This window comes from Apaloderma vittatum, unplaced genomic scaffold, assembly GCF_000703405.1.
Source record: "Apaloderma vittatum isolate BGI_N311 unplaced genomic scaffold, ASM70340v1 scaffold1584, whole genome shotgun sequence".
Lineage (NCBI taxonomy): Eukaryota > Metazoa > Chordata > Aves > Trogoniformes > Trogonidae > Apaloderma > Apaloderma vittatum.
Window position 1 is genome coordinate 86,115 of NW_009713046.1, and position 12,077 is coordinate 98,191.

General features: G+C 37.8%; 1 protein-coding gene across 2 annotated transcripts in view; it reads right to left on the minus strand.

Moving 5' to 3' along the window:
* ZNF106 (zinc finger protein 106) overlaps window positions 1–5,105 on the minus strand; it is a 31,144-nt gene extending 26,039 nt beyond the window's left edge. Inside the window, exons 1-2 of one of the 2 annotated variants that reach the window (XM_009868202.1) lie at window positions 5,024–5,105; window positions 3,739–3,800 (exon numbers count right to left, since the gene is read on the minus strand). In XM_009868202.1, coding sequence (XP_009866504.1) covers window positions 3,739–3,800; window positions 5,024–5,077 — 116 coding nt within the window. In that variant the 5' untranslated portion in view covers window positions 5,078–5,105. The remainder of the gene's footprint in view (window positions 1–3,738; window positions 3,801–5,023) is intronic. The other variant, XM_009868203.1, reaches the window with a different exon arrangement.
* Between the last annotated feature and the right edge of the window lie 6,972 nt (window positions 5,106–12,077).

Below are 12,077 nucleotides of genomic sequence, written 5' to 3' on the forward strand. Positions count from 1 at the left end.
AAATCCACTCCGCTCCCATAAACAGCACAGCTATGAATTGCTAATAAGAATTATTTTTAACTTGGGCCACCACACAAGGCAAGCTGCAAATAGAAAGTTGCCCTCTTGCTGAAAAAGGTTTTCTTTTTACACAACGTTCCACTTCGACCATTAGGACACTTCAATGAGAAATGTACCTCAGTGGTACTAATTAGGTTTTAGAGAACAATCCAAATCTCTAAGATAAAGGTTTAATTCATGCACAAAACATACATCATCCTCATTTATAGACTAACTAAATAAATGCCAAGCTTGACTCACATTGGACAAGGCCAACAAGTCAGCAGCTGGTGTACGGACAAAGAATTTGTTTCTATCACTTCTAATCTGCGAGTTACTAATTAAAAAGCTGTGGCTCTTGCATCACCTGGCAGTCTAGAAATAAAAGACTCAGGTGGGTAGTGATTAGACTTCTCTGTCCTACTCTTATTCCATCTGAACTTAAGGAAAAAAACCCAACACTATTTATTTCCAGATGAACAAAAGTTTTAATTGAAGATGAACTGGCTAGGAGTTCATAGTTACACTTAAGTGGATTCAGATTTCCTTCAGCTCTTTCCGTCCCCTGTTTCCATTAATATCAGCCAGAACTGGGCACACTCCATGGCTGGATCACATCTACGCATTTCCCTACCATCGAGGTACACCACACAATCTTAGTTGTTCAACAACAAGGCCAAAAGCGGTTTGAAATAAACACGACAAAAACATTCTCCGTATGAAAGCATCCAAGAGCTTTATTTACTGGAAGTGTACTTCAGATGGCAGACTTAACTTGTATAAAAGCATAATTTCACTTGCCTTAAAAAAAAAGTGCAAAAAAACCCCACAAAGAAAAAACATGTTAAAGCTTTGTATTTGACATCCGATTCTCATTATATATCACAGAGAGTAAGAGTTAAAACGTTTCAGAAAATTATTCTAGTCCTTGAGATTACTGTATTAACTTTCAAAGGAGAAGAGTGTTGGCAGTGCGTGCACTTCTTCCCTAAAGGACGTCTAAAAAGTGACTCCTACTTGGATGTTAAATTTGAAGGTAGGAAGATGCCAATCCCACACACTTTATTAGTAGTATCCTCTGTTACACAGTTCAACCACACCCATGAGGCTGTTGCTTGAGCTTCACATTTTGTACTTGGAGTACCTTTGGCTTTAGAAGGTTATAAGGCTCCTAAAAAACTTCTGCTAAGCTCGGGGGGAGGTAGAAGGAAAGGCACAGGAGAAGAGAACAAGGCTGCTGCTGCACAGCAAAAAACCAATGTTCATTATTGATTTTGAGAATAAACACCTTCCATGCATTCTTCTGAAAGAAGCAATGAAAACAGTTACTTTAGTGAAATAAATGTAAAGAATGCTGAAACAAATTTAATTTCATTTCAGTCTTATGGAAGTGGAAAACCAAGAACTGTCAGATGAATTGCACACTACTGTGGACACAATATGTAACTTCTAGAAATTATTGTTACCATAAGCTAAAAAAATTTAAAATATTAACTTAAAATGGCCAGAAATAAAATGCCGACGTATGTGAAATTTTAAGCTGATCAGAAGAAGAAAGTCCAGAACAGAAATGCTCTAAAGTTAGCTGACCAGAAGCCCTAAGTTAGCTTCTAGAGCAGAGGACATTCTGGTTCCTGAGCAGCTCCTTCCCAGCTCTTCTGTTACAGAACAAATCATTTTCACACTCAGCAGGGCAGGTATCGAACAGCACGATGTGCTTGATCCCAGGCACACTTTCAGAGCATTCCAGGCTCCCAAGGCTCATTTGTGCAGGGCACAACAAAGAAGAAATCAAAATTATCTGGGTTTTGTTTTGTTTTTCAAGAAATAGCTGATTTCAGAAGAAAAAAAAATGCAAGAAATGTAGGACTGAGTAAGGGATAGTAATGGCAGAAAAAAAAAAAGAGGGTGGATAACGTGAGGAATTTATCATTTTGATACCCTCCATCTTTACTACAAAGCAACTTTTATTTGAAAAAAAATTACATATTTTCCACAAACCTGCTTTCATGCATTTTCTCAACGTGACACAAGAACAACTTTAACCTTGACAGTTTGAGGATATTCCAAATCACACTAAAACAAATTTAATTCCAAGAAGGAAATATAATTTAATTTTCTTTCTAATGTAACAGTTTGACAGTCCACACAAGCCCTGTCTAAAGGCAAACTGATGACTGATTTTCTGAAGATGGAAGTTCCTTCCCCAATTTACTAACCAGCTGTGAAGCCCCAGAAAAATTATTCAAATATTAAATGGCAGCAGAAATTACACAATAGGGATTATTGATTGACAGTTATTATGCACTTCAAGGTAAGTGGCATCTTTTCACTTGCTGTCCTGCAATAACGGTTATTTTTTTATTTTAGAGAGAGAATTTGATATGATAGCAGGCATACACATATGCTATAGATTTTCTGAAAGTTCTAACTCAAACAATTTTAAAGTGCTACAGCAGTACTTAGCAATTAGACACAAAAGTAGTATAAAATACTATTACAGCTCACTCAAATGTCATCTGTGCCATGTATGCAATAAAAATCTTGCATTCCAAATGCATACACTTTCCTGTAGCTATACATAGGTTACCAAAGAGAAGTAAGTTTCTAAGTTCCTTTAGTTTTGAAACATTATAAAACAAAATAGTTTTAAAGATTTTACTGGAATTCAACCTGGCACAACCTATTGGCATTAGTGTCTATCACAGACTAGATCAGTCTTAACTCCACCCAGTCTTTTGTAAGCAGTTAACTCTTTTCAAAAGGGACCCGGAGCCCTAACAGCTTCTCTTGCCTTGTACAACAGAATAAATCTACATGACTGAAAAGCCAGCATGCAAACCTAAGGAAGTCTACAATTTTTCTTCTCTGGATATATGATAGATGTCCTGACAAAATGAATTGCCCACACCTCTAAGAGCTGAAAGAAAATCACCTCTCAGTCCTCTAAAAGGTGTTCAGAAGAGATCTGCCATTTCCATATAAAGTTTGTGCCACAAGATTAGTCTGTAGATCAAAAAGTTAACTGCTGACACTCTGATCTCTCTGGCTACCTCAAAACCCATGTTACCCAAAAGCACTTTTAAGTGCACTCTGTTTACAACCTGATTCCCTATTATCAGGATGATATTTGAATATCCCTTTGCTCTCTCCTCCTGCTTTCCAAAGGTTGCAAATAAAACCAAGAAAACCAGAAGGAAAACACCATCCGGTGTTTGTCCCTTAGCCAAACACCCGGACCAGGGTGGCAGAGGTTAAGGAAGTCACTCAAACAAATGCAGACTTTACCTCCAAGATACCAGTCTTCTCACAGTGGTTTAAAAGATCAACAATTGTTCCTACATAATCCAAAGCTTTTAAAGAACATTTTAAATAGGACAACACTAGTGTTCCTAATTCTGCCACAGGCAGAATCCTAGTGCTTCCTAGAAATCAAGCATGAAACCGCCAAGACCTAAAAACTATGTTCTTCAATTATCTTGCTATAGTCTAAGAAATACAGGAGAGTTTTCTTCCACATCATTGTGGAGTCTGACAGTAAGAGAACATGTTCATTGTCAGTTTTATCACAAAGCATGCAACTAAGTAATGCATAAAAATAAACCATGCACTTCAGCTTCTACAGGAAACAGGACATGAGTTCTTCCAGAGAGTGACATACAAAATGCAGAGAGGAAGGATGCAAGATTGTTCTCATACCTTCCCTTCAGGTTTTCAAGTTCTCTGTGATGTAGCATGCTTCTCATGTGTTCTTCCATCTCCTTCAATTTGGGGAAAAAAATAAAATCGGTCAAAACAAAACACTCTATCATATTTGCAAAACTCACATGTGAGAACTCTCCTGTTTCTATGACTGTGAAAGCACAACAGTCACACCCTCAGAAAGTCAGATAACGTTACCTTTTCTGAGGAAGGACACACAGCAGTCATTAGAATTCAACGGAAGGGGAGCAGAATCCCAGAAAAAAGACAAACAGGAGTGCCTGTAGCTTATTAGATGGATTTTTGACAAATTACTGTTGATCAACATTTTTATTAGAAGTCTCATTGATATTACTCTCCAGATTCACAGCACTTAAAATAGTTTTCCTATGCAATCATTCTGTCTGTATCTGTATTACAACACAGCTGTAATTTCACCATATACTATTTTACTCTTGCTAGATGCACTTCAGAAACTGAGATGCACCTAACTCATCAAGTTTGGTGTTTACAGCGCCCTTGATCCATGAACTGCAGTGCTGTTACAATTAATTGCTATTGAAAGAGCTGCTGGAAGAGAAAGAATGTTCATAATTTAGTGAAAGGAAGCAGTTTGGAAAATTTAACTTTCTCTTGGTGTTTGAACCAAAGCGTCTGGAAATTTACAGAGACCAAACACTTTCCTCTTTAGTCCTTGAAATCCCATCTGCAAAGGGAAAGCAACACCTTCAATCTCCAGGAGTTGTATGAATTAATACATTGGCATTTGCAAGACAATCCATGTGCCATGTGGTTAAGTAATAAGTGAAGGTCCATTGAGAAACATCCAGTTTGGATGCAGGCTTTCCATGATATGCAGTACTCAGAATATACACACCAAAACCACCATTATTGAAAAGGCACGCTGTGCTGCATAATTCCACATTCTCCTTCCACAGACCTCCCAAAAGGAATTAAAAAATTGTACATCACAGTATTCTCAACACATTCACAATTTACAGCAAAATGAGTTTGAGTGTCTAATACATGACAATATAAAAACCCCAAAGATCTCAGTATCTTTAGCATTCAGAATCAAGCATACTTGTTTCATGAAAGATACTCTAAAGCATACGCAAATACATTATTTGATTTATGACACATCTTGATCAACGTATTCCTGGTAGAGGGAAAACCCCACTCATTTCAAAGAATTTTTAAATAGAAGCATTTCGTAAACACATTTCATATTGGTATCTTCACAATATTATCTACCGACAAATGTAAAGCATTAATTATTTACCTTTTTTGACTGGTACACAATGTGACATAATATGCATTTTCTTTCTCGAACCATGCTTATTACTCTGGAACGATCTTATCCCATACCTGCAAATAAAAATAATTTAAAAAGAACCAGCCTTCAGGGTTACTTTTTTTTCTGCCAGTTGTCTGAGTAAGGAAAGTAAAAATAAGTTACTATTAAATAAACTCAGCACAAGAGTCTTCATGAAGAAAATACACACTTCTTGAACACAGTCAATATTCTTCAGAAAAAGATAAGGTAATTTCAAATAGTCACCTAGAACAGCTATAATAAGAAGTAGCTTTCCTTTTCTTCCATTTTGTTCCTTGATCTCTAAGACATGGCACTCATTCTTAGAGGCACAAATCAACTTAAAAAAACACTATTCAACTAGGATGATGAGAGGGAGATAAAAAATTGGGGAAACCAAGCAGAGCAAACTCAGATTTTTATTTTGGTACACAGGGTAGGGTGGGTAAGACATTTAAGGCCCACAGAAGATGAAACAAAAGCCATTCATGACATCCAAGACCATCAGTCTCACAGGCTGATAAATCAAAGTTTATTCACCATAAAATAAAATAGAAAATGATTTAAATTCAGTATTTTTCTCATTAATCTCCGTGGAGAACTACACATATGCATGTACTGAAATACTCAATTGACATAGCATTTAAAAATACATTTTCTAACACCATGCTCTACATGGGAACCTTACGTATTTGAATCATTAATAAAAGTTGTTGGTTTTCATTCATTATTCCCAGCAGTGCAGGATTATTCAAAACTTTGTGCCAGAATATTAAACATTTGAACACTGATCTACATAAGACTCGCATCTACACAAATGAAAGCAGCAATGGGTTAAATCAAATGTCATACGTATTTTATCAGAATGTTTAATTCCTAAGGAGAGTAGTTTAATTAGAGAGGTACATAACAGGCTAGATTATAATACAAAGGTGGACATGTCTGCCTAAGTAACAGGGTATAATCTTTGCCCTTTTCTTAAAAGACACTAAAATGCAGAATGTTCGATCATCATCGTAATTTTTATTGTCTTGGCAGAGGCAGTTCCTCACCCTGAAGTGGAAAGAAATGTACTTTTTTACTACTAGGCATTTTCGTATCTCCACATAAAACCTTCCAAGCTTTGTTATCTTGGATAATTCGACTTCAGAGCTAACTTAGCTGAACGATCAAACTTAACCTACAAGAGCCTTCCTCAACAGCCCATCTCCATAGCTTACCCTACAAAGCTAATTCAAATTATTTATCATTAATCTTCTGAGTCAAGGGCATCCAGCCTCCCAAATCTGGGACAGGCTAGAAGCTGTGAGCAAAGAGCAAGAACTGGATTTTTACCAAATGCAGACTACCTAGAGTTAAAGCAGCTCTGCCATTCAGGGGTTCTGACTGTAAACAAACCAAAACCAAGCAAGTAAAATTGAGCCCACTCCAATACTAAAATGTGGTTCCTTAACAAATAACTCTTTTTCTCCAGATGTGCATATCCATTTACAGTGAATTTATGCAACAGCACCTGTCCAGTTCGAAGGCAGAGGAACTAAGAACTGCAAAAGCCCTTCCACCTTTAGACAGAGAAAGCAGTTTCCTCCCTACAAAAGAAAACCACCACACCTTCATACAAAAACAAACACACTTAAAACACAGAAGATTTGATCACCTTCCTATGTTCCCAAATCAGCATTCCTAGGGTGCCATTCTTGATCTCACACTTGAGTGTTTTAATATGCATTCTCTAGCTTCATCACACAGGCATCTGACATACTCGAATCGTTAGTACCAGCTATTAATTCTGATAAGTCACCCTAACAAAGGTTCAAGATCATTCAGAACTTTGCATCAGCCTAAGTCATACAGAGCACACATCTAAATTTATGTGATCATCAGCGACATACATGCAAAAAAGCCCTTGTCTTTGTGGAAGGTCAGAATACAGAAATACCAAGTGTTAGAACCAATTATTTTGAATCACATATGAAGAGTATAACTTAGTTTTAAACCTATTTCACCTGAGACAGCAGATAAGGAAAAGTTAAGCTAATACGAGTAGAGATATTTCAGGCTCATGCTTTTCCAGTAGTTTATTAGATGAGTATAGGAGCACACCATCAACATGCTGTTTCTACACAGATCTGTGCAGCTGTAACAGATCCAAGAGAATTATTTATGATTGTACACAAGTGACAAAGGTTTGGATGTCTGCTCGATAAAGGAGAGCTGTTTCAATATGATTAACATGAAGTTAGTCCTGAAAAGCAGGGGTGCTAATCCTTATACCAGTTTCAAATACTTCCTTTTGCATTAAAATAAGCCATACTGGCCAACATTCTTGACTAGCACTACTTTGTAGCTCAGTGGAGTTAGTAGAGTAACATCCTACATGTGCTCCCAGGATCTTACTCAAGATTACTCGGGTATTTACAGAATTCATCCTGCACAAGGGTAAAACAGCAGCACAGGACTTAAGCCAGGCCAGTAAAGCCTGGTGACTTGCTGACACCAGCTAGCATGAAACATTAAAAAGCTTTCACAAGTAGAAATAACATTACACCTGTTTTGGCTAATTAAAATGAATAGTAACTATACACGATTACAGGAAGAGTTTTAGGCTAACTACTCGATCTACTGGACAGTCCTTATGACAGAGTACTAAAAATACTAATGGAATTCAAATGCTATTGGATGTCGCTATGAAAAGTGAAGCCCTTAGAAGCAAAGACTCAGAAGTCAAGAGGTGCAGTAGATGCTACAGGGACAGGGAAGACAGATCCATGTTCTATATTTCAGATCACACAGAGAAAAACCACTTCATCCTAAGCTTTCTCCAAAATCCTGCTATAAAACTCATGGCTCACTTTAATGAAGTACTTCACTGTAAAATAACTTCCACAAAGTACTTTTGAAAAACATTATAAATTCAAGGTATTCTCTCCCTCAGTATGCAACAATGATAAGAACCAGGCAGCTTTTGAGCCATGCGGTCAGGGATGGCATGTCATCTCATCATACATTAGTCTACTCAATCACAAAAATTTCATACTGAGAAACTCCAGAAACAGAGGTTTTTCTACATAAGTGCAGGTGTATTTTATTTCTTAACAAAAACAAAAAAATCCCATGCTTTAAACACCAAACAGCCTTCAAGCTTCCATCAGATATAACAGTTTGTGCTTTTGAAACCACCAACTTGCTGCTTAGCATAGGAAATTACTTCTTATGGGATGTTAATAGAAAAATGAGCAAACTGCAAGCTTAAATAAGGCTTTGCCAAAAAGATCCCACCAGCATATAAAAGAAACACATGCCAGCAGCAAAGGGTGAAGACTTCAAAACATATGAGATGTTATGACAACTTTCTACTTTGAGGGAATGTAACTGGTACTGACTGTTTTATTTGCTTTATTTACTGATTGTTTTATTTGCTTGCTTTGACGGGAAGGGATGCATTTTACAAGTAGATGCATTTTACAAATATGTGATGTACATGCAACTTGCCCATGGCCGGCACCTGTCCAGAGCTTGGAAACACTACGAAGTTTTAATTAACTTAGGCAAGTATGCTACAGAGATTTTGGAGAACGCTTCTCATGAGTAAAAATAGTCTACAAAGAAAAGAAGGCTTTAGACTACTTCCTGCCACGACATCCATTTGTCCAGTTATTCAACCTTACCGGATAACATACATTAAAAATGCATGTCAAGGTTAACTCTCCAACAGATCAGTGGCTGAATGCTGTGACTATATAAAGTCACAAGTGCCACGGAGTAGGGCCAGCAGCCTGGCATTCCAGCTGCCTAGAAATCCTCAAGAGGCCTCAAAGAGATCAGCAGCGCTGGCCTTTCTAAAGGCCTGCTGCCCAAATGCTGCGTGTCCCTATAGATACTAGTGGAAACTCTACACTCAATCAGAATAAGAGTCTAGAAATTCACTGTGGTAGAATGTTCTGCAGCAACATGCTCCTCAGCTCCTCATGGGCATGTCGTTCCTTTGGTTTTAGTGCCTTTTCTCTCCTGCAGCAACTGATTGTGCACCTCCTAGCTGAGCTACAGAACAGAAATACAGCTGCCACAGATAGGGGAAAGGAGAGGAGAGCGGAGATGAAAGAAGCAACTGGCCACAGAGTGGGTTCATGAAATCTTTAGTTGGCTGATGGGAGGAAGTGGTGGACATAGGGCTGTTGTGACTTGGAGAGAAGGCTCTTGCTCAGAAGAATTAGGAATGGAAGTGTATTTAGGCTCCTGAAAGCACTTAAACAACCACTGCTAAGCTAGACGCATACATAGTTTGACCAGCAACACAACTTATTCTGCTAATCTGCCGAGAGGTCTGGTTGTTTCACAGGAAAACCCAGAGAACCCAACACAGCTTTGAAAGCTGTATCCAATCACTTACTGTGCTAAACAAATGCCACAAAGTGGTAAGGATTGCTAATCTAATTCATGATTTACTAAAGCATAGTCGTAAAGAGTTTCTTAAGGAAAAATGTTATTACTATAAAACCATTTCCCTGTATTACACGCTGCTCCAGGCATCAAAGCCCTATACAGCCATGAGAATACTGTACAAAACCAAGTAATTCACGATAACAATATACTCTGCTTGAGGTCTATATTCAAATTTTATCACCTCAGGCAGGCTTTACATGGAAAAAAGCACCAATATTCAAAGACTATCTTTCCTTCCCAGATTCACTGCCCTTGAAGCATCTGAATTCACTACTCATCCCCTTGCTAGACCATAACTTTTATTAATTACCCTATCATTACTTCTGAGCATACGGGGAAAGCACGTGAACTTTCCTTCTGCAATGCCGATCTGTACAACCTAACCAGATCAACATAGAAATTTCAGGATGTTCTAAAGTTAAGCCACAACTGACAGCTTTATTCTCCTCCAGCACACTACCATGCACTTAGAAACTAATTTGTCATCACAGGAGTTGTGGGTTTTTTTAAAGTGGCAAAGCAGGTGACTATGTTACAGGCCAATAATTAAAATACTTGTACCAGAAACAAGACTTTTAAGGTAAATTGCTCCCTGCTTTACAAGATCTAGCTTCACCTTTGTGACCCCTCAGCACTGAAGCAGCACCATGGCACAGCAAATTTTATGGGCCAAGTGCTCAATGGTTTTGACACTGAGCCAGAAGAATAAAAGTGTTATTTCACAGATCCTGAAAATAAAGAAATACGGAAGTCTGTTTGAATTCTTACATCTCTGTAATGCAGTTTGCCTCAGGGCTGAATATTAGCAGCTTCTTCAACTTGGGATCAAAATATAAAACAGTCTAGGTCAGAAAAACTTACAAATATGAAAAGTGTTTTTATAAAAACAAAGAAGTTATTTGCAATACATAGTATCCTCTTATTTTCCTATAGTCAGCTCGAGTCAGATAACATCTCAAATCTTATGACACCATCTGGTGGCAGACTTCACAGATGACTAACAGATGTTAAAAAGAAATTTTAATTTAAAGATTGAAGAATTTAATTTAAAAATAATTTAAAGAATTATCAACCAAAATTTGATTCTGATCAAACTGAAATTTAATTCCAGGTACTCTATGAATTCTGTCTTTACAAGATAAAGCAGAAAAAAAATCACTGGAAAAATACCTTAATTTTACCAGATAAAGTTGCCTACAAGTCTTATTATCTTTGTACAAAATTTTGTTATGTATTTATATGATAGTGAATGCTGTTATTCTTCATAAGATGTATTACAGCCCTGCATTAATTAAGATGCAATTAGCAGACATATTTTCAAATGCGTGACATTTTGGGGCATACAGAATAGAAGTTACCTGAAGTTTGGTAACAGCAACCAAATTGACTCAAGTAACAAACTGATATTATTTGGCTAAAACCAACTCCTTGTTCCAAACTGAAAACACATGAACATAGCACCTAGTCACAAACTTTACATACAAAAACAATATCAGTCAAACTTTGAATGTACAGGGTGGTACAAATGCCGTTGCCTTGTACTGCCAGCTAAGTTGAAGTCAAAGGAGGACAAAAAAAAAAAGATATTATAGTTGCCTTTAACACAGGAGATTTCAGGACAAGAACATATTTGCAAGGTAAGAAGTTATAAAGCTGCATTGCATTGGCTCTTAGAACCTGCAATATCCATCCCAAATACTGCAGTGCTAACGGGGAGATACTCTGAAACTTCACTCAAAGTACTAACAAATTTTTGGAAGGCTTAAGCATTTTTTTTAGGCTAGGATCTATCAGTTCAGCAAAACCATCAATTAGTTTAATATAGTAATTGAGATTTGACTGAAAGAAGCAGCAAATACCAAAAGGACAGACATAAGCAGCAGACATCAAGGAAAAGCAGCCCCAAGAGCTCATGCTGAAAACAAGGCCCACAAAGCCTCAATCCTCTTCTCTTAGGTCACACCTCTGAACTCATCTGTTTTAGAAAGCTCTTTAAAGCCGCACTTCAGAAGACACAGGAGGAAAGGTGAAAAGGAAAATTTCTTCCTTGCATGAGGCCGCTGTTACCAAACCACTATCAGTAAAGCATACTGAAGTGTAAACTTCAATCACCAACGCCGCCTCCATCCAATGTTCATAAACTTTCCGAGGCTACAATTCATAAGCACCCCTGAACATTTCTTAACGTAAGTTTGTAGGTGTAGTGCCCTGCTTGCAACAATGAACGGTTACTTTTAAGTTCCTCATGTTTCATTGTACTATTAAAACTCGTTTCACTCCTTTTAGGTGACCAGACATTTATCACCACATTCACATATGCTTTCGCTACGACACGTTGTTATGAGGAAGGCGACTAAGTAACTTTGTACCCAAAGCCACACCTCAACGCTGGAAATACACCTGGCAGGTAGGAAGAGACACATCTGTAAGAGAGAACCTGCTCTTGCGTTTAACAGGATAGCAAAGTTCAGGAGTCGCTGCAGCAACAAAGGATGCACACAAAGCAAAGGAAAACGAGTGCCCGACGCCAGGCAAGATGTTCCCTGCAGCCCCACCAGGCCAGGCCTGGCCTGGCCCC